Source organism: Solea solea, chromosome 1 (genome assembly GCF_958295425.1).
Source record: "Solea solea chromosome 1, fSolSol10.1, whole genome shotgun sequence".
In the NCBI taxonomy this organism is placed as follows: Eukaryota; Metazoa; Chordata; class Actinopteri; order Pleuronectiformes; family Soleidae; genus Solea; species Solea solea.
In genome coordinates this window covers 14,994,495-15,017,334 of record NC_081134.1, presented here as the reverse complement: position 1 = coordinate 15,017,334, position 22,840 = coordinate 14,994,495, and the positions used below count along the sequence as shown (strand labels likewise).

General features: G+C 41.1%; 1 protein-coding gene across 3 annotated transcripts in view; it reads right to left on the bottom strand.

The window, feature by feature from the left end:
• Positions 1 to 22,840, bottom strand: part of agap3 (ArfGAP with GTPase domain, ankyrin repeat and PH domain 3) — a 117,710-nt gene that overhangs the window by 42,162 nt on the left and 52,708 nt on the right. For all 3 annotated transcript variants that reach the window (XM_058619803.1, XM_058619886.1, XM_058619717.1), the window contains exons 2-9: positions 21,158 to 21,216; positions 18,758 to 18,845; positions 15,278 to 15,363; positions 12,265 to 12,406; positions 11,806 to 11,940; positions 8,618 to 8,745; positions 8,210 to 8,365; positions 3,057 to 3,140 (exon numbers count right to left, since the gene is read on the bottom strand). In XM_058619803.1, coding sequence (XP_058475786.1) covers positions 3,057 to 3,140; positions 8,210 to 8,365; positions 8,618 to 8,745; positions 11,806 to 11,940; positions 12,265 to 12,406; positions 15,278 to 15,363; positions 18,758 to 18,845; positions 21,158 to 21,216 — 878 coding nt within the window. The remainder of the gene's footprint in view (positions 1 to 3,056; positions 3,141 to 8,209; positions 8,366 to 8,617; positions 8,746 to 11,805; positions 11,941 to 12,264; positions 12,407 to 15,277; positions 15,364 to 18,757; positions 18,846 to 21,157; positions 21,217 to 22,840) is intronic.

The following is a 22,840-nucleotide window of genomic DNA, read 5'->3' as shown; positions in this document are numbered from 1 at the left end:
TATTTTTAAGTCATTGCTTTAAAACTATGACTGAGACCAATGACAAAACAGCCATTTTCAAGAATGAAGCAGCATCAAATTCTCCTCGTCAGCGAGAGAAGGGAGGCATAAAAAAATAAATTAGATATTTAATTATGATTTTGTATGTTTTGCATATTATCTTCAATAGCGAGACCAATCTACATAATCATGGCTAAAAGTCATGCGTTGATATAGTAACTGGCACGGACACCTCTGACAATTCTCCAGAAGGACACATTATGTCATTCAATCAATTAAAGTTGCTGACTTCTCCCACTCCTCTCAATTTAGTCAATACAAGAAGTGTAAACCCTTTTTAAATGGCCCTCTAATCATACAAAGTAAATGATCCGGTCACATGGCCTCTAGCAACTTTATTATGCATGTTTTACAAGCATATATGCTGCTCATCTCGTGGTCTTACTGAGGCATACATTAATCTATACACACAATCAGTGCGGGGTTTTGTACACTGTGTTTATCAGCGTCGTGAAGCGGATCTATGAAGACAATTATGTGAAAATATCTACACATGGCGATTAATTACTCCCGGGTCATTTGAACACTGATCCATTTTGGCCGCGATTGATATTTCAGAGACACTTTAGGTACTTTCTGTTAACGTTATTTATATTTTGTGTTGTACTAGTTTTATAAATAGTACAAGTTGAGATTGCACCCATGTCAGAGGAGATTTTATGTCGAGTTTTTCTGCTTTTGACTCTAAAATAATTAATTGGACTTGTCACGGTAATTTGACATCAGAGGGGAGTGTGTGGAGTTCAGTGCTTCCCTTCCACACACACACACACACGAAATGAGCCTGTGCGACATAAGGAAACAGGCCGATAGACAGACGTGCGCTGTGTCTCCACACAATTGTCATATCTACACAGAGGAGATAACGTCTTTCCCCCCTTTTGTCAGACGACCAGGAGAAAAGCTGCATCCTGCCACTGTGGCTGACTGATAGGCCGGCCCTTTGTAAGAGGCCTGGGGGGGGGGTGTGTGTGTGTGTGTGTGTGTGAGGAGGGGTCGGTGATGGGGCGGGAATGCACTCACAGTTGAGGAGCTCCACAGTGGTGCATGCATTGTTATCCTCTCTCACTATTTTAATAGGTGGGAGGGGTGACAGGAGTGAGGACCAGAAGGAGAGAGAGCGACAGAGAGAGAGAGAGAGAGAGAGAGGGGTGGGGTAATTTAGGCCACTGGGGTGAGGAGAGGGTGGGGGGGTGTAAGGTGGGGAGTGGTAATTAAGGCCACATTGACACTTTGATCTCCTTGATTGTGCATTTGACTGGCCTGCAGATGAGCCAGTCACACCAGTGTCCCCCTCTTCATGCCTCCTCCCGCCCCACCACCACAAGAAGAAGAGGGGGATTGGTTATCTTGTCAAAAGTTGCTATGACACTGAAGGAAATTGGCCCTCGACTCTTGTAATGGATGAGATAAGAATGGGATAGTTTACAGTAAAGATTGCTCTGAGGGGGATTCTTTTTTAATCTGAAAATCAGCCCGCAGATTAGCCAGGTTCTGCAGGGAATTACACTAATCTACATAAAACCTAACTGCTTTACCGAGATCAAATAGAAATGTCACGTTTGGCAAACTAAAACTTTTTTATTGAGATTTTTAGTGCCTTTTTTCTTGGTGTTGAAATTCAAATGCCTTAATAAGAATAATTTCATTTGAAAGATAAGCACAAATAGATGTTTGTTTGTTTTGTTTTTTTAAACAAATTAAATATAAATAACATTTTATTCGTGATATGGACCACCGCCATGAATCATCTGATGGATACTGTACATCTGTTTCACCGCGGTTTCCCTATAGCTTGATTTTGTGACTGAGTGAGAGGGCTTGGATAAATTATTATTCTGCCATTATTTCAGCTGGACCAAAGCAATTTTCTTACAAGCGGGGGGAAAAGGTCTGGCTTAATGTTTTATCTTCTATCATTTGTAGGTAAAGAGGATAATGTAAGGGTGCTGACCCTTTTTCAAAAGCCCTCACACAATCATGAGTGATTACTAATCAATGTGACAGGTGTATAGTAGGAACTACTGTACCCTTACGCAAATGTGTCATTTAGTATTCACCTATCTGATATATATATATATATACACATATATATATATATATATATATACACATATATATATACACACATATATATATATATATATATATATATATATATATATATATATATATATATATATATATATATATGAACAGAAATAAAATAGAAATAATTTAAGAAGAAAAATAATTATGGAAAGAAAAAAATAGGGCAAATACAAATAAATCTTTGATTATTAATGTAAGTAACATAATGTCAAATCTAGACTAGAGAGGAAAACCATACCCACTGGGACATCAAATGAAATTTATGCCAAATTAATTATCTCAGGTGATGGTATCGATGTGCATGAATGAACGTTTATGAGAAAATATCACCCACACACAATTATGAACAATGATAACATTAATATTCACACTTCAAATGCTTTTTTTTTTTTTTTTCAATATTAAAAGGTACTGTAATAATACCGGATGCCAAAAATGTAATTTTATTATTGAAACTGATGACAGAGCTGGAATAACATCTTCCAAATGAATGAGTTTCAATACACGGATGTCTAAATTATCTGAGAAAGACAAGTTATCTATATTTAATATTTCAGATGATTCTTCCATTAATACAAAACAATAATAATAATAGTAATAATAATATAAAACCTATACATTGGTGCAGTGTGATCTACACAAACAAGAGAATTTCTTTGCCAAGAACTGATTTGCGCTTACATGTAAATCCCTCTCTGGAGCTACACTTGCACTTGACACAGTACTATTTTGTTTCCTTGTATTATGTCTCCATCTAGTGGTGACGACAATACCTGGTATGTCTACTGACATACCAACATTGGCATTGTCTTGTGTGATTAGAAATCTTCACAGCTCAGCATATGAGAGAGGCAAACACAGGAGAACATGTTTTGGGCACAAAGAGGAGACTTAAAAGTGCTCACCTGTTTGATAGGTATGGCCCTTCCACTGCCTATGCTGTCTGTTTTACTGTCAACGCTCTTTGCTTGTTCACTGGCTTTCCGTGACTGCAAGAAAACAAGAAAGTCAATCAGCAACTCAAGCGACGCACAGACGATAAGGCAGAGGGGGTAGTGAGGGGAGTGTGTGTGTGTGTGTGTGTGTGTGTGTGGGTGGGTGCATGTGTGCAGGACAGGGGAAAAAGAGTGGGGGTCAGTGGAGTGAGGTGTTTGCAGTATACGTATGTGGAGAAACTCGACGTTGCAAATTAAAAGTCTCAAAAAGAAGCTCGAAATGAACAGACAAGCAGACCAGCGGAACAAACAGCAGTAACATTGACGTGCAAGTTCAAAAGGAAAAAAGAAAAAAAAAGAATCAAAGAAGAGACCAAACCAAGACCACACTAGACACATCTCAACACAGAGGAGACCAAGGACGACCACACATTGAGTCATGACTCAGCCCTGAAACCCTTTGAAGGAGGATCCTTCCCTCCGAGACCTGCAGACCAACTGCTGCTATAACCAGTGTAGCATCAGCTGTGCCTTTAGCAAAGCTGCACTGACACAACTGGCTTGTGCAGTGCGGTATCATAAGTCAAAGTTCATCACAGTTTCAAGGGAGAGAAAGGAAAACGTGTTATTTTTAAAGAGCAACTTCAGTACATGCAGCTTCCTCTGACTCCTGACCTGTAAAACCTGGTGGGACATTAAATGTTAATGCAGGGATTAAAACAATGTCATGTTACAGAATTAATAAAACAAAGCAAAACATTAAAATGCAGTAACATTTTCAGTTTTGGTTTAGGACTGTGGGGGAAAAAAAGTGGTTAGATTAGTAAATTAGACCTTTCATAGAAATAAATCATGAAAAACAAAATCAAAAAAACGTTCCCACCCCGACACAAATAAAGAGATGAGGTACAGGCAGGGACAGACATGAGTGTGTATGGTCTCACTCAGAACATGAGAAATGTCCACTCACCAATGGAAAAGAGGTAGACTCTGAGTTCAAGTAAACCAACTCTGGCATTTATATTTGTTCCAACATTTTATTTTTCTTTTTAATGATGACTTGTTTAGCTTCTATACAGACACCATACAAAGCAAGTCACAGGTTCACTTCAAAATATTCAACAGATTGACCCAAACATTGCAGTTCCCACAAAATATAGGATGGACAATAAAGGCATTATTTCATATATTCCTTATATGCATGTACTTTGTATAGAGTACCATCGTAAATAAAATACAATACAAGATATACAGCAGTCTATTTTTTTTTTGTGTCAATCCCTTCATGATAGAAAAGCGATTATGCGAGAGTTCATAATCTCTGTCCCCCGAAAAACTAAAGAAAACACAAAACAAAAATAAATAAATGTGCAAATAAATTAAATAATTTAAAGAAACCAACTCAAATGTTAAGTTTAACTACATTCATACAAGTCGGTGCAACCCATTTTCATTTGATGGCAACGTTCAATATATTATCTCTGTCATATTTTAACACCCTGACACACACTACCCAGATTTTTTATGAAGGCCTTCATAAAATTACCCCCTAATAACTCTCTGGATCTAAAATACCTCTTTGTTTAACACATTTATACCACATTTCCATTCAATACTTCAAATATTCTCTGAAAAGCAGGAATGAATCATAAAGTTGTTGTTTTTTTTTTAAAAAAAAAAGAAAAGAAAAGAAAAGAAAGAACAGACCAAAGAAATGTCGGGAAATCTAAAAGGAAGAACAAAAGAACAACTTGGCACCTCTAGTCCTTGAGTCCTTATTTATGGCAAAAGGCAGTTTGATGTCATGTAAGGAAAGGTGGGTCCTTTGGGCGGCTGGATAACAGTTCCAAGAGTGACTTGACTGCACAGCGTGTTTTTGTGTGGGATGTCTGAATGAGAGTGAGGGGGGAGGGAGGGGGGTTTGGGGTGGGGTGGGTTTTGGGGATGGACGGGGCGTTTCCAGGAGAGTCCCTAAAGTCTGTCTCACGTCCTGATAAGTGACGGCCTAGTTTGAGCACGTTCACGCGCTCGCATTGGGCTCAACTTTAAAGCCTGCATCAGACGCAAAAAGTCCTACGGATTCCACAAAGTGCGAGCTCTTACCCTAAATGCAAGAAAGCAGCAAGGCTAAAGCAGTGACAACCCTTTAAGTCCTCAACCAATAATCTCCGCTCTATCAGGACTGGCAAAGCAGGGGGACTCTTTTGTTTTAAAACCATCATGCTCTTCTAATTCGGAAGGAGTTGGAAAGCCCTTTTTGTTGAAGAAAGGTTGGAAACAGAAGCACAAATCTGCAAATATTGAAAAACAGTGTCAAATGGTTATTTTTATTTTTTATTTTTTTTTATTTTTTTGTTTTTGTTTCATATGCTGAGATCCAGCAACAATTCAACGGACTAGATGTATGAAATGGCGAGAAACGGAACGACGGACATTGATAAATGGATGGGTTATGAGTATAAATGAACGGGTGGGATGCAATTTAAGTATAAAAAATGCCATAATTACTCTTAGATTCTCAAACAGTGTGCTTCTCAACACAAAAAGGGACAGACGGTCTGTAGACGTCAGGAAACCACTGACATTACAAAACAAGATTGTTCAGAGTTTTTGACCATGGAAGCACTAGGAAAGAATAACATGTACTGTGCTGACACCTAGTGGCCGCGGACAGATATGGTTAAAAAACTGACTAGATGTGATTGGGTGGGAAAGAAAGATTTATGATGGCGGTGAGTAGACAGAGCGATAAGATTTTCTGTAGTAAAGCTTTAAGTTTTAATAACATACTTAAAAAAAAAAAACAGCCAAACTCATTTCCTGTTAAAAAGATTCATCTAGGGGCTTTTCTGTTGCTTTTTGTAAATTATTTTTACTCTCCAACACTGAATGAACTCCATTCACTGCACATTGCAAGCATATTGTTAACTTCAAGAGTCCCAATGCCAGTGCCATGACAGTGTTTAATTCTTGCAGCAACCTTTTCCTTTTGCAACAAAATGTTTTGTACGTGTTGACTGAGGCGAGTCTGCTGCTGCTGCTGCTGCTGTTCGTCAAAACTCGTCTTCCTGGCGACATTAAGGCATATTTCCTTCCACTGAGCGCTTCTCTTAAAACTCCCAAATATCAACAGACTGAACTTATTTTTTTACAGGAGTGAGGCTAGAAAATATGAATGGCAACTGGCAAGCTGTCAGCAGGACTTTTAGAGGAACTTTTTAACACAGAGGTCAGTTTGTTTTTTTTGTTTGTTTTGTTTTTTTTAGAAGGGACAACACTATGAGAGGGCGATCCTTGACATTCTTGTGTTGATGGAGTATTTTCTCTTTTTTTTTTTCTCTGTCGTTTTGTAAAATGGCAAAAAAAAACAACGTCGGCATCGTAAGTCTTCCTCTCCTTAGCCCATCGCACTCTTCAAGTGTCACTGAGGACATGTCGACATCACCCTGTTAATTCTCCATCCCCTCCTCCTTCTCCTTCATCATCATCATCCTCCTCCTCCTCAGTTTCTGCCTCTTTCCTCCTCCCTCATCCCACCCTCCCTCCTCCCACCCAGGGCTCGTCGCTCCTCAGAAGGTCATGAGCTGAAACTCCCGTTCGGCTTGCCATTCCGGCACCCACACTGGGTAGGTGGCGTGCTTCGGCATCTCCATGATGCGGACGGGGAGAGGCTCATTTCTCTGGTGGACATGGTTAGTCACTACCTAGCGGGGGGGAAGGGAGACAACAAGGGGAACTAGCACACAGCCGGTACTGCTCAGAGGCCACAAAGTCTGCAGCTCCCACAGCAGCTGGGGTAACAGGGTGAAGGCGGTAAGAGACACAGAGGATGGGAAGGAATGGATAGAGGGAGTTAGTCAGAAGGAGATGGGAAAGAGGAGAAGGCAGGAGGAGGTAGAGGATGGGGTCGGATTGCAACAGGAAATAGGCGAGGAGGAAAAAGACATGTGAAGGAGAAGGGACATTTTTGAGGAAGGGATGTGAAGAGTATCAGTGAGGAGTAAGGATAGAGGGAATCTCATGTAGCTTGAACTCTGTCTCGTGAAAGTTCAAAAAAACTGAGAAATACATTTTGGCACACCGGAGTTGAGTTGTGGGTTGAGAAATGTATCAAGTCTTTTTTTTTTTTTTTTTTTAGTGTTTTCAAAGAATTACTTAATTGGTTCGATCATATTCACGGTCGGATTTCCAACAACCTCAGAGAGCATGGAGAGACTGAGGTCTGGCTATGTGAGATTAGGAGAGTCAGGAGGCTGGTGTAGGAGTGAAGAGAAAGGAGGAAAAGAAGGATGCAGACTGGGCAGAGGAAGAGGGCAGAGGCTACAAGTAAAAAGACAAGCTTAGGACAGCTAAGGAAATTTGAGTGGTTAGTGCACACACGTGTTTTTGGTTAGAGCAAAGGGAAAATACAACAGGACGGGGACGGGGAGGGGGTAGAGCATTCAGAGAGGGGGGTCGGGTTACTGGTGTGGTAGTGAATCTCGGTGGCCAATTTCAGAATTGGGGGACTTATTTAGATTCAGTGTCAGTTTAGTGGGCCGTTGGGAGTTTTTTCTACGTTCAAGCTGCGCACCTAAAAGTGGCTCACGTGCCTTATAAACAGTGTAAACAGGCCAGAGACTGGACTTTAAGTTTATCTAAGGCAAGAAGAGCAAAAGTTTGCAGTTTGTTGCTGCCATCGCTCCCCAAATGGGAAAGACATCACTGCACAGAAAAGAAAAAAAGAAAGAAAAAAGAGCAGCGTTGGGAGGGAACTGAGACATTAAGACAGCGCAGAGGGCCCAGGTTGATTCGGGCGAGATGAAAAACTTAATCCATGTGCACTTACTAGGTCCAATTAGAAAAAAAAAGAAGTGAAGTAAAAAGAGTTGATGGGTTTTTTTCCACAGTGTTTTCTTTGATATTTCTTTTTGGGGAACTACTATAATTAGTTTCTTTTTCTCCTTTGCCCGTAGTGCTGTGTGAACAAGACGCTTTCATTACCTGCTATCGGAGGCAGGAGAGGTGGCTTTGATGCATTTTGAGCTACCTGCTGTCTCCCTCTGGTGGACAAAGTGTGCTTGGCAATGAGCCTCCTAGTAGTGTGAGTGGGTGTTGCTTTGCATCAGCTGTCGCATACTTACTGTGAAAATGTTGGAACGGCGCTTTGACTGCTTGCGGATGGGCGTGGGTGTGTTGGAGGCAGCTATGGTCTCAATGCGCATCTCCCGCTGACTTATGCTGGGGGTGGAGGGAACGGAGGAGGAGTAGTCGCTGAATGCACCCCCACCGTTGGCCGCCTGGGGAGTTGGAGAGATTAAGAGGACCAAACAGAAACAGGAAGAAGGAAGAATGGAAGCGAGGGGGGAAAATATGGAGAGGAAATCAGAAGTGGAGAGTAAAAAACAACAAACAAGCAAGTTAATTTCGGACAGATATGGCAACATGAATGTGACCTAACATAACAGTCTATGGTGATGTACTGTGGATTGATACCTTCATGATCAGTCAGTAAAACAGAGTGCTGCTGTGTATGAAAATGTTTTTATTACCTGGTTAATGTGAACAGAAGGAATAGACGCAGCAGGGACGGATGAATGGCTGGGTGAGTTAGGGAGAGATTTGCATGGTCCAATAGACAGCTGCTGCTTTTTCCTCATGGCCACGACCTTCTGGGCAACTGGAGGAGAGAGTGGCAATTAATACGATGTTAATGTGTGTTTTTCTTTTTTTTTTTTTTTTTTCCCCCAAGTGATGAGAACATAAAAGATGAGGCACTTTTACTGTTTCTGTGGAGAAATGGTAATAACTCTCCCTTCCCAAAGCAACGGACTACATTTCAGAGCTTGTGGCTGAATAATTTGAGGAAAAAAAAGAATGGATAACGCCTGTGTTGTAGAATCACTGTCAAGCAGCAGCTTAACTGTTCATGTTATTTTATGTTTTGTGATAATGGACATTTATCACTTTGCTTGATGTTCAAAAAAACTGTTTCCAAATGTAAAAACATAACTTAGGTTCATAAAAAATGTTTTTCCTTTTTAAATCACAAGGGCTGTATAGAGACCATGCACTATAGATTTTATAACCCAGTACTATGTGACAGCAAGGTGCAGTTAAAGCTGGATTTTCAGTGTTTTTTGTTGCTGTCGATTTTATTATTCCGCCACGGTTTGCGCTTCATAAATAGAAGCGATGTAACATCATCTGTACGCCACGTCCTTCATCTGAAAACTGACTCTGACATGTAAGCCCATCAGACCAGACTGGACCGAGGGAGCGTATGTGTGTATACAGCAGCAGTGCAAGGGGCAGACGGGGACAAGAGGCATTTCTACTGTCCGACTGCTGAATGACCTTTGGTTTTTTTGACCTGTTTGCAGGCATCTCACTTTATTGGCACCGTGTTGTTATTGCCTCTATCTTGACAAAAAAAACCCAAAAACAATCACTTTGTACGTGCAGCTCGGGAATGTCGCTAGGCAACACTAAATCTAAACACGGTTATACTAAGAAACACACAGGGAGTCATGAGCAGCTAATAGACTTAAGCAGTAAACTCATTTGACAATGGTTTGAATGTGATGGACCATTGTTATATTTAAAGTTCCCGCCCCCCCAGCTTTGACAATTACCATGAACAAATACATAATGATCCTTTCTTGGAGTTCTTACAAGTACCAAATCTTATCTTATGAGAGGAGAGAAGGAAACTGATCATCAGTACCTTTGTCTTTGGAGACATCTTCTAAATTTTAATCTACTTCGTATATTGTAAACAAAGCAATGGCACAAATCCCTTAGTGTCGCTGTATTGACAAAAAGGTCAATACAGGGACACTATGTCTGCACTGGTGTAAACAGTGTTTAGAGATGCTGGTCATGTCTCGAGTGTTCCACAACACAAACAGAGAAAAACTATTTTCTGTTTCCCCAAAGTAAGCAAAGCTAATTCCAGCCAGACACAGAGCCACATGAACACATTATCTCAACCCCTCGGGCCGTTTGTTTTCCAGTCAGGTAGTAAGCAACATAATGCTAAATGGCTCATACGTAAAAAGGTACCTCTATTTCCAAGAGAAGTAATCACACAAAATGGTAGCTTTCACTGAACTCTGCAGTGTGATGTTAACCAAATGAGACTATTGTTACCATCCGAACAACCTGATTTGCCGTGCAGTTGGTGCAACTCATTTCATTCACGGCACACTCGAGTGAGGGACTGGGAGGGGAGGTTTGGGTGTGATGTCCGTGGGTGCGTGACATGAATTAGCAGGAAAAGAGAGATGATTTGAAGTTGCGCTGACAGCTGGGACCATCGCGCGCTGCCTGCCGTAGCGCGGCAAAAAAAATACAGAAAAGGAAGCACATGATGCAGAGCAACTCCTCCAGTCAGCCAGCACTCCATCTCTTCTAATTATTTCAAATTGGGCTTCAGGAAGCAATTAAGACAGGGCAGGAAGACAACATGCCCGCCTGTGCATCAACAGTCAATGACATGCAAAGCGAACATTGCGTTGCATATTCAGATGTTTTGTGAGAGGTTGACAGGCGTTCAAAGGAGTTGCAGCCTCAGGGATAATGTGCCAAAGTTAAAAGCAGTCAAGTTTTCAAATGAAATTCACATCGCTTTGGTCATGGATTCAGGGAAATCTTCATTTTCAGATTTTTAGAGAGACATTAAAAGCATATTTCACTAATTAAAGGCAACTCTACACAAAGTGGTCTCTAGCTTACAGCTCCACATTTATATGAAATCTTACGTCGTGATTTCCGCATCCATAATTACTTGGGGCCGTTTGCCAATTATATTAAATTTAATTTAAAATATGAGCCCTGCGTCATTAATTGAAGTGAGTCTGTTAATGTTCCGCTGCTGTTCACTGCCAATCACAACTGCTGAGCCTCGCAGAATAGAGAGAATTACCGCATATGTACACTGCTCAATTTGAGCCGAGCATTTATGAGCAAATTTCATAAACGGCATGAAGTGCTTGTCCAATTAGCCCGGCATTTAAATAAAGATAAATCAATTGCATGGTAAACGGAATGACACAACAACAATGGTGTTTCAAGACGGCGGTAGTGATCTAATCACCTAATCCTTAGAGGTCACACCTGATTAATTCTATCACTCTTTAACATTCACGTACAGGTGTTTTATTAATCAACAATTTTTATATTGGTATATTCTGTTTAAATGTATTCTAAACTGTCAATTTACCCTTGATTGTGTTCTCTTGCCCCCCCCCCAACAGGTGGAGGCTGGGATTGCCAGGCCATGTGTCAAGTGGGAGTGACTAAATTATAAATGAGCACCAGTGTCACACAGTGTTTCTGATCTTGAGGAAGCCCTGAAGACTAAATCTGATATGAATCCACAATCATATGACTCTCGCCTTTTAATCCTTAGGGCGAGGATTCCAACATTTCAAAAATAACGCTACTTTGACTTCCAGTCTTCAGTCTCCACAAGAGTTAACCAGTGGAAATGATACAGATTTGAGATGTGGGTCACTTTTAAAAGACAATGTAAGCAAAAAAAAATATCAGATATAAGCAACATGAGAACTGGGCATCAGTGTAAACGCAGCCTCATTGTTTTAACATGGTGCAAGACTGCTAACTTCACAATCTGACGATAGATAAGCAAAGTTCACTTTACACTGAACTATGCCATCATTGTGATTTTCTGTTTCCCCATCTAATGCCCGTCCACCTCAATAAACGTCTGCCTCACCATCCTGGAAGACTCTCTCCACGTTCAGGCCGTAGGTGGAGCAGGTCTCATAGTACGTGCAGCGCTTCAGGTCGTTTGACAACTTTCTGGCCCGTGAGTCGTCGATCACTCTGGGGTTGGCAGCGCTGATTGCATCTAAGAGAACAGGGGGGGAATTACACAAAAACAGCTGTAATCAGATTGCCACTGTAATGCAACATATTTCAGGGTTATTCTAAGTTGTGGATTAAGTTGTCAGCCTCCAGGTTGAGTATGTCACTATTCAGTATTCACGGAGTACAAATTACAGGGTTCTACTTCACAACGAGGTCACGAATATCAGCCTTTGGTTTCACATTAGACAGCTTATTATTGGGCTCCCTTAAATGTCAGAGTTTATTTGCAAGAAAACACATCCTGGAAGAACGTATTATTCCACGTTTTCATAAAACCTAAATATATCGGATGAAGGGCAAACACCTTGTGTTCCAACGAGGACCATGGGGACCTCAGCTGTGTTCCTGTAGCTGGAGAGGCGCAGAAAGTAATTGTAGACCGTCTGGAAGCTGATCTCATCCTCCAGGCTGAAGACAAAAACCACTGCATCCACCCAGGCAGCAAACTGAGGACAAAGCAGAGGAGGATTGTTGACGCACTGTGAAATAAAAACCTGCCTCGTTAGAACACAGCAACGTTCACACACACACACGCGTTTCCCCAGTTTGGCGTTTCTGCCACCTCTCCACGCAAGAAATGGGCCGCGTGTGTGTGAAAGGCTGATGAAATGATGTGAAACTTGAAACTTCAAAACGTGAAGACACAGGAAAATGGGAACATGTGTAAATCCATATGTGTCCCGTGTAGTTTTAATCATTTTTTTATGAATACATTTAAGTGGGAAAGCCTTTGGGCCCCGCCAGCTTAGGTCTGTCAAATTCGGATTGTTGGCATTTGGAGTTTAACTCATCATGTGTAAATAATGCTCAAGCACGTCTTGAATAAACTGCCGTAATAGACCTATGTCAACATGAAATAGTCGGACAAACACAGGTTTATGAATTATTTTTCCAGGTTTAAGAAAGCCAGAGTCGTGCTATTGTTCAAACGTGCGCGTAGGTCAAACAGTAGACACTTTTCCTGACAAATGTATTATTTTAAAGCTGCATGCACATATTTCCTAACATGATTGAGAAATAATTACACTGTACGGCCACGACCTTCGCACAGCACTGAATGAAGCCTATATTTTGTGGTATTTCGTGTTTCTTGTGCTTCATCCTGATATTTGAAACACTGTGGGCTGAATGTGTTCGCGAGAGGCTGGATATAAATAAAGCTGAGGTGAGACTCATGTGCCATCGCTTGAGTTGAAGTTCACATGAGAGGACAGAAGGGGGCAGTGTAGCAACACTCACGACGCACTGTTTAAAGCTGGGTGAGGTGACAGTGAATGATTACACGCTGCTGCATCCTGGTGGTTTTTTCTGTATTTCCCACTGCTATCATAATGTTAGAGTCCTTGTATTTGCTGCGTCATATACATTCATCAACTCTGCGTAGTATACTTTACGATCCAGCGGCGGGGAGAGGCTTCCCATGGGCGGAGGAAATCAATCCTAATCACCTACCATTGTAAGGCAGAGACTAAGCAGAACCCAGAGTGGCACTAACAGTGACAATCAAGTGATAACTATTCCCTTGTATTCCCCCACTATTTCATTCAGCCTTCACATCTCACCCTCAGATCCCCATTGGGAATGAATGGGGGGAATCAGGCTTGCGAGCCACAACTCTACTCAGCCTCCAGTGAGTGGGAACATAATGGAGGCCTTTAATTATGCCACTAATTATACAGGCAGCCGACAACTGAGCTGAACTCATTTCTATTCCCTGATCTCACTGAGCAAGCGAAGGCGAGCGTAATTCTGACGGTGACCTTTGCCAAGCCAGGTATCTGTGGGTGCTCATTAAAAACACCGGGATCACATGTGACACATGAGACACTGAATCTTGTGAATGAAGCCAATAGCGGGTCTGCGCGTCATCACCGAGCACTGGCTGCTTCATACTCTTATACTATTCTTTTTACCGTCTGTTTCCTGCAGGTGTAGCAACAACAACAACAAAAAGCCACTGTATTCAACAATCTTACATTACTAGAAAAACATTCAGTATATTTTAACAGTCATTATTCTTTGCTAATATAATAAGAGTTAAATAATGGAAGACACTCATGACAATTGTTTTACACTGGTGGGAAATAACATCAACTGTTTTTAAACCTGCATTATATTATTTTGTGACGACTTAGCAATAAGAGTCAGTTATAGACTGTATTTACACACCAGGGATACACAGTTTTATCACCTCGGCGCTGTATCGTTTTAAAATAGTTGCTCGTTTGCACACAGCACAGCAGATAAACAGTATTTATTTAGGATCCCACCCGTTTATGTTTTTTTCTAATCAGAGAGATACTAAATGTGTCTGTTTGGCTTTTTTTTTTGAGTCAGGCAGCGACGTGTCCTGTGTTCCCAGCAAGTGTTTTTCTTCATCCTTCATCTGCACACAACACTGGTTCATGTTCAAAGACACTGAATCAAAAAATGGCCAATTCATAAAATAAAAACATTTATAAAAACGATAGAAAGATAAAATAATCCTGACACGCTGAGTGGAAGCGTGAAGTTCAGTGGCACTTCTGCGTGGGCGCTCAAATGTTCACACTGCCCACAACTAAGTGTTTTTATAAGGACTAAATTTAGCAGCTTTAATTGCAATACTGAGACACTTCTAATGTATTACAGTATTTCCATTTCATGCTCATTTCTGCCTCCACTCCACATAATGTCACTTATATCACATTATTATACTCCATTACTTGTATTAAATGGCTGCATTTACATCGCTATATATTTTTATATCCACTTAAAAATAATCAAAACACTGTGTCTATTCTCGTTTCAGAGTGACCAGGAAACATAATGAAGCCCTGGAAGTTTCGTAAGTAGGTGGGAAAACCCAACTAACGCCGTGAAATCATGATAAAAGAATAACTTAAAGAATAGGATGGCCATACCGTCTTTAAACAAGGCAGCAATCTCTTCCTTAATTTATCCCCTTTGAAAGAAAACATGGAACAGTGTCTTATCACATTAGCAACAGTGGCCCACTCTGGATGAAACGGTGGCTCTGTGACTCTCCATTTTTCACATACTAATAGGACAATTATGTGCCGCGTTGTCCCTTTGACCACAGAAAATGATTTCGGCTCGGCACGCTCATTGATCTGTTGCTGCCCTTTTAAGTGCTTTTGGTGGAGCAGCCACCGAGTGTGGTCACACTGCCTCAGACCGTCCTGCAGTGAAATAATGGTCTGTCTCTTAACAAGTCCCCATCTGCATGGGAGTTTGCACCAACGGCCTCTGCTGTGACTCATCTCGCAACTGTGGTAAACAACGGAGAGACAGTTTAAAGGGATTAACAGTGTTACCTGTAATTCCGGAGGCCCGCCTTCATCTCTGATGAGGAGAAGGTAGCTCTGTCCATCCACGACTATTTCCTTCTTGAACCGTCCCCCTGAAAAAAAGGAGCACAAAGTCTGTCTTGACACAACAACTCCAATCCAGGGGGGTTTCATTCATTAATCATTAAAAAAATAACAACGATGAAGCAAATAAAACTAAATTCAATATCAAAGAGCAGCTTGGCGTGACTAAGTTTGGTGTTACGTGTATGAGCTTTAATGCAGCTTCTTGATTTAGACCTGAATGTGTAGCTGTTGTGATCATATGCCGAAAAGGAAAACAGGTCTCTGTGGAGCCAATTATGTGGGCGAGAAATTGCCTTTTAGCATGTCTAATGCACAGCTGCTCAGGGAGTCAGTTCAGTGCCTCTGTCACCGCACCACCACAAGTCCTGGAGAAACCCAACTTTCACTTGATAAACAAAGTATGGGGACATTCTCGAGACAATGAGTCATATTTCTAAAAAAATAAATAAAAAATAAAAAATCAAAGCAGTGCGCCCATGTCATGCATCTCATTTTATCTCTTCTTTTAAGTTAACTACTACATTTGTCTGTCCCTGCCTATAATAAAATAAAGACAAGTGTTTTTTTGTTTTACTCCGTCTACACAGTGTTCTCTGATCTAGAGCTGCACAAAACTTGAATAAGAAGCAGAGCCAAAGCGAACAGAGACTTTCAAAACAGGACACCACCAACGAAACACAGCGTCCAATACTTTGAGGTAAATTGGCAACCGTTACTTGAATTCTGGGGGAAATGAAACGATTTTTTTTTAAATCATGAATTACATTACAACATGATTTGTTTTAAATTTTATTATCATTTATTATTATTAGATGCTTGTGTCTCTTGTGTGTTTGAGCATTTTCACAGTTAAACTCTGAGATTAAACGAGAGCGAAAGGAAACCACGGGAGATTAAATCAGAGGCAGAAAACTCGTCTTCTGAACTGATGCGTCTTGGGTCACACACATGCCCCCGGGACAGGACTCAAGGAGCTGACACTTGGCAGCGGATAAGTGTAACGCAACCATGGCTTTCTCTTTCCTATTCTTCATTTCTTTTCTAATACATATTCTTTCTATCTTTTTTTGCCTTTAGCTAAAGCTGGCTGTGGATAAACAAGAGACCACAGTGAGAATTATACAGTAAATTGCATTTGCACATATAATGCGAATAGTTTTGCGATCCTCTGGAGATTAAAGAGATTGAATTAGAATGCTGTAGAGCTAGAGAACGGAGCTCAGAATGAAAACACAATATGAATGAGGAAAATATGCTGAAAGCCAATAATTCACAACGCACAAATTCTGATCGTGGACAAAAACTGTCGACAGCAGGTGTGAAGGCAAGAAAATAAAAGTACACCTGTTACTCTTTCCCAGGAATTACATAAGCATGTAGGCCAGCTCGAGTCTTCATGAGATTAGATAATGAGGACTTGTATATCGTGCCGTTCAAGCACAGATCTCACATCAAAGAGGAGCTGTGGGGACAATACAGTAGCCCATCACTGTAATTTTGAAAAGGCAGGAAGATTTCCTGTCTGTGCAAGCAAAGCATATCTCCACATGAGACACACTTCCACCCTGTTAAGTCCACTTTAGCCTGCTTGGCAAATGTGGGACTCTCCCAGCCTTTAGCACAGGCTCTTGAGTTAAGGTGGATGCTGGTTGTGTAACAGAGAGAGAGAGAGAGAAAGAGACAGAAACAGCGAGAGAGAAAGAAACAAAGAGAAAGAACTCGCAGATCTTTAGAGATTCAGACAAAGGACTGAGAATGTCTTAAAAGGGGGGGAAAAGATGAGGGGGGGGGTCTCATTACACTGTGAATGACACAGAAAAGAGATTTATCAGAATTCAGAGTTTGTACAGAAGCTGGCAGCACACACACATATACGTGTGTGTGTGTGAAGTCAGTATTTGTACGACTATGGTGAAAACATGCATGGAATTGGGAATATACATTTCAGTTACATAATCGTTCAGGATACGGTCGTCTTCATTAAGAGACAAGTGAAAAGCACACTGACACGCTCTCTTCTTCCTTTAATAAAAAAATTAACGACGAATGTTGTACATGTGTTGTTAAACCACACATGAAAAGAGGCGACTAACAGCCCTGAAGCCTACAGAGAGACAGCGAGTTGGTAGGCACAGTTAACACGCAGTAGGCACACACACTGCTTACGAAGAGGCTTAGACCTTGACACAGAGCCACAATCCGACAGAGCTCCATCCGGTGTTGCCATGGCAACACACCCCAGTACCTTCTTTTTTTCAAATATCATAGCAAAAGCCCAGGAACAAAACACTGAGAAAACAGTCATGGCTGAATCGTTCTCCTCCGGGCAAAAATGCTACAGCCACAATGTAAATGACCTCACTGAAGTAAAGCCAGTGCTTAAGCAGCTGCTAATCATGAGACAGGTATGTGTATCACAACATCCCCCCCCCCACACACACACACGATAACAGCAACAACACACATTTCATTTTTCCAGCATTCCCAGCATTGATTTCTCAAGGACTAATTTAGCTATGATGATTTTCCTTCTTTGGTTCAGCAAAATGCCAGAAACTAATTATGCACTTCATGTCTCATCCTCACTATAATTACACAGAAATGAAACACTGCAAACCCTCTCAAAGATCATCAGCCATCTCTGGGTTTGCCAACATCTTTGTGGAATTCTATACAGAGGGCCTACATTTCAGGCCGGAAGGGGGCGTTCTACTTATTACATTTTAACTAATGAATTAAAGGAATACTTCCCCGATTTGTATTTGGATCTAGATTTAGATTTAGATGCATCCGAGCCTTGAAACTGCAATGCTATTTCCACTCATAGGGGGACGGGACCTCATTCCCAGAATGTAAACAGTGTCCGCCATCTTTGCTAACAGTTATGCTAACAGGACCAAGTATCACTGGTGGGCACTAACAAAGAAAAGAATGAAGATATTTCTCAACTCAGGGGAAACTGAGGTTGGGAAGCACAATTTTTCAAAAATACTACCCCCTATTCTAGTAATACAAAGCTAAATGCAAATCGGTGAAGTATTCCTTTAAACTGAAAAGTGGTCTTTTTTCTAGAGATGGGACCTCACATTGAGAGTAAACTGGCTCTTTCTACACCAGGACATCGAGGTGGTAAAAGGTTTGTGACAGAGATAACATTTTTCCATTTACAGTCCTTGAGAAATCACAATGTTAGGTTTAAGCTTATTGATTTAACAATGACCTTTACAGCCCTAATTTACTGAGAGTATTTAAGTTGTGTCATCATCTCTGCTGTGGAGAAAGGATAAGAAAATCTATTCATTGAACCACACACTAATTCTAAAGCTTGGCCTGTTATAAATATACATATATACATATATACATGTGTGTTTGTGTGTATGACACCACCTCCTGACCCACACACCTCCAGCAGACTCTTACCTTCAGGAGACTCCTCCTGCACATATGTGCCTGTCAAGTACCGATGCACCAAGGCCGACTTCCCGCTGGACAGGTTTCCCACAATGCCCTGCAAGGCCAAGTGCAAAAGAATGTGATTATGGTGTAAATGGTTAAACTCGCAAGCTTGTATAGACATAAAGGACCACAATGGTGAATCTGTAGAAGGAAAACTCAGAGTACAAGGTGTTCTGGGCGTTCATCTGCCAAAGCTCAGCCTTGAAATGTGTCTTAAAACCACTAAGAAAACTGCCCTTTTTTGTCAGGCTGCAAACTTTAAGGCCAATCATAATGGAGGGTTCCACAGGAACAAAAATCGAATCACGCCATTACTGAAAATTGAACCATTGTCCAAAGAACAGGGTAATAAAATTGGCTGACAAATACCAAATCTTTGTGAACGTTTGCCTTAAACGCATCACAGAGGACACAAAATAAATGAAACAATGACATACACTTTTAGTTTCTAACAAATATGTTTGTATGCAAGAATCAAGTCCAATTAACAAAAGAAGAAATGCTTGAGGGATATATTATTATTGTATTGATAAGTTAATTCATCAAACATAAAAAGTCCCACCTCCCACGCAGAGAGCATCCAGGTCAACTCCAACTAACCAAGTCCAGGGATACTGTGTTTGTTATGCTTATTATTTTGTTGTTGTTTTACTTTTAAATACCTAAGTAAGAATTTGTTCAGGCTGTAATTACCATGCAGAGATATGCTTTTACTCAGAATAATAATAATAACAATAAAAAAAAGGAACACTTTTTTTGCTTCTCAAGTAGATTTGTACTCCACAGATGGAAATGATAACGAAAATAAATGTTGTCCGGAAGGTGGCAAAACAAACCCAAGGAAGAATAAGGAGGGCAGGAATAGATTTTATTTGGAGTTAAGGAACAAAACAATAAAATGCAATGGCTCGGTTCTCTATGCAGGCAGTGTGAGGTTGAAACATAATGAGGAAAGTCCTCAGCAAACATCAATGTGGCTGCAACCAGTCCCTGCTTCCTGTCCCTGGAGTCAAGACCAGACCTAACTACAGTGGTGCCTTCAGGGTGATGCATGGTGGAGGGTGGGCTGATGATGCCAGCATGTCTGGGAAGAACAAAGGCTACAACATCGCTCTCCTCCTCCTCCTCCTCCTTCTCCTCCTCCACCCACCATGGCCCTCTTTTTCAGATCATTAGTGGGTGTTAAAGTCAGGCCTGGTTCTAATTATAGGGACATTTGTGTCTTTCTAGCCCTACCTACTACAGGAGTACGTACGCTTATCATAAGGCAACCAGGCAGAATAAACTATGAATAAGCTCAGAGTTAGCAAAAGTTGTAGTCTGTGTGCTGGGAAAGCCATGAGTCAACAAAAATCGTCTTTAAACCTAGAGCAGACCGAGTGCTCCTGCTGCTTTTAACTGCCCAGCTTTGTAAACCTGCTGGTATAAAGTCGTGAAATCAAATTGCCCTATCAGCACTAAACAAGTACAAAAACTTCTCGTCTTCTTTGTAGCTGCTTAACTCTGACCTAGGAATACTGCAGAAGGGTAGACGGAAATAAAGGTAAGGTTGGACCACAACTGAGCTTCCATCAGGTGCAGCTCACAGTCCTGTCGCACAGATATTTTGGTGGCTTTTCCCATAATTGGTCCAGACTTCTGATAATACAAAAAAAAAATCAAACATATCACTAACTCATTTTCTGTACGACCTGAAGAGCAATTGTGTGAAACTTGTTAGAGGTATGATTGCTTTCTATCAGTCTCAACAGGTCCACTTCCCAAAACCCCAATGTGGAGGCTTCCAATTAACACCTTGGAAATATAAAAGGAAATGCATTTCAGGTAGAAGAAGCCTGTTAGTCTTTGAACTTGCTGCGACGTCCCTCTTTTTCCCTTCCATTGAACTTTTCTCTCTCTTACAACAATGAACACAGATTGAATATATCGACTGGCAGAGTGGAGGTGTCGAGACTTTTTTTTTTAAGGCTGCTTGTCTTTTTAGGTGTAAGACATTAAATCATGTGTGGATGTAAGCTGTGCATTTGGCAGTGGCTGTGTGTGCTGCACTAGCAGGTGGGCTCCGACCCAGAATGTGTCACTAGTCAAGCCCAAAACTGTCACTCATCTCGCGTCCTGCTGCAAGCCACCCTGCATCTCCATGCCAACGCCTTTCATTAAAAATCACCCACTATGAGCCGGGGGGGGGGGGGGGGGGTTGGAAGGTCCAGCCCATTTTGCAACCGCTCTGCCTCATGTGAAATGTAAAGCCAGTGTTACATGGACAGAACGTGCTTTCCCACTGACAATGATACTATCAGTGTGATCAAACACGTGGGGGGCGACTCAGCACAGGGACGGTGAGGAATATAAAGCGTTACTCACCACTTTCAGCTCCGGCACTGACCGACTCAATGTCCATTCCTGACTGTTGACGAAAGAGTCTAAAAAGGAGAAGGACAGAAAAGACATTAAGTCAAGACCACACTGGAAAGTAAGCCATTCATCTGTGTCTCACTTGACCTGAGCTACAGACAATACATTATTAACAGTATTTCCCAGTGGATGGCGGCAAAGCGTCTTCACAGCTGCAGTTTATAGGCTATCTGTCCTGTGTGCAACAAGTTTTCACGATGGATTGTTCAGCTGTTAAACAGATATGACAAAATCTATCTACAGCCCTGTCAAGTGTAAGCGCATGTTAACCTACACAAGGATTGATTTTTGTAATACACAATGTTTAGCATCCTTTCACTGGGTCCTTTTACTATCATCTTTAAGTTATCCAGAGGGGGTTTAGAAGAGTGGATTTGCAGGGGCTTGCTTTCCAAGGCCTCCTGAAGTCAAGAGGTAACGTGAATAGGAAGCTGCTAAACCTTAACCTTTATCTTTGCCATATCTTTAAGGTGAGTTGATTATATTCTGCAAAATCATTCATTTTCATATATTCTTTGCCCTTAATCTGCAAATATATAAAATAATTAATGAATCATTTGAGTCATATTTGGAGCATTGGGTATTCTTTATAAGACAGTCATCATTGACATCACAAGTATTGTCTAAGATTTAATAGAGGGAGGGAAAAGGAAACAAAGCACCGACTAGTTCACAAAGAGCTTTTCATCTCGCTCCCTAATTTGCTCAGTTCTGATTTTCTCTGTTTTGTTTATGTATTAACGACGTATAAATGTTCTCAACTGCCAAGAAGGAATTGTGAAACACCCGTTTAAGTGCAATCTACGCAGGCTGCCTCAATATTAGGTTTCACCACAGTGCAATTTCTGAGGAGGATTTTAGGTAATCCACTTAAGAAAGGACAGCTATTAAGAGGCTTGATTCAGCATGTTGACATTTTGAAAAAAAAAAAAAAAAAAAAAAGGGCATTGGGAAAGAGCACTACCTTCAGAATGCAGTAGAAAGTAGTAGTAAAAGAAGTAAAGAAAAACACACAAATGACAACTCTGCAAGTTGTGCCAGTTTCCCAGAGATGGAGTACATGGTTCTGTGTCATAACAGCTATTAGAACAAAGGCCAGCTTCCTGTTTTGGGTTCAAACCCACCACGAAGAAGATTCTATCTCTCTAATACACAAGTGTAGACTCCCTGTCTCCAGGTAACAAGGTGTGCAAAGCTCCACCACCCCCCCACCCCCATCCCCACCCCCATCCCCACCCAGATGTCCAAACCATAACAATTAAAGTGTTCATCCCCAAACAGCGACCCATCATTACAGTAAGCCTCTTTGTTGCAGCAATAGTGGTTTTCTTTTTGTGCCACAGGCAGCGCGACTGTAGAAAAATGACAACATCAACGTAACCACTGTCACTATAAATCACGTTTATATTTATCTCAAAGATAATGCGTGTTAAAAGTAGATGTGATTCATAGATAAGCAGATCTGAGTTAAAACCCTCCTTTACTTACTACAAGTGGAGCCAAAATGTTGCCTGTTTTTTTTTTTTTGACCTCTACATCCACAAAGCGCTTTGTGTTGCTCTGGATATCTCAATTGTTAAGGCAGAGGAGGAGAGTGATTCCCAAACAGAGGGGCCTTTCACCAAGCTTTGT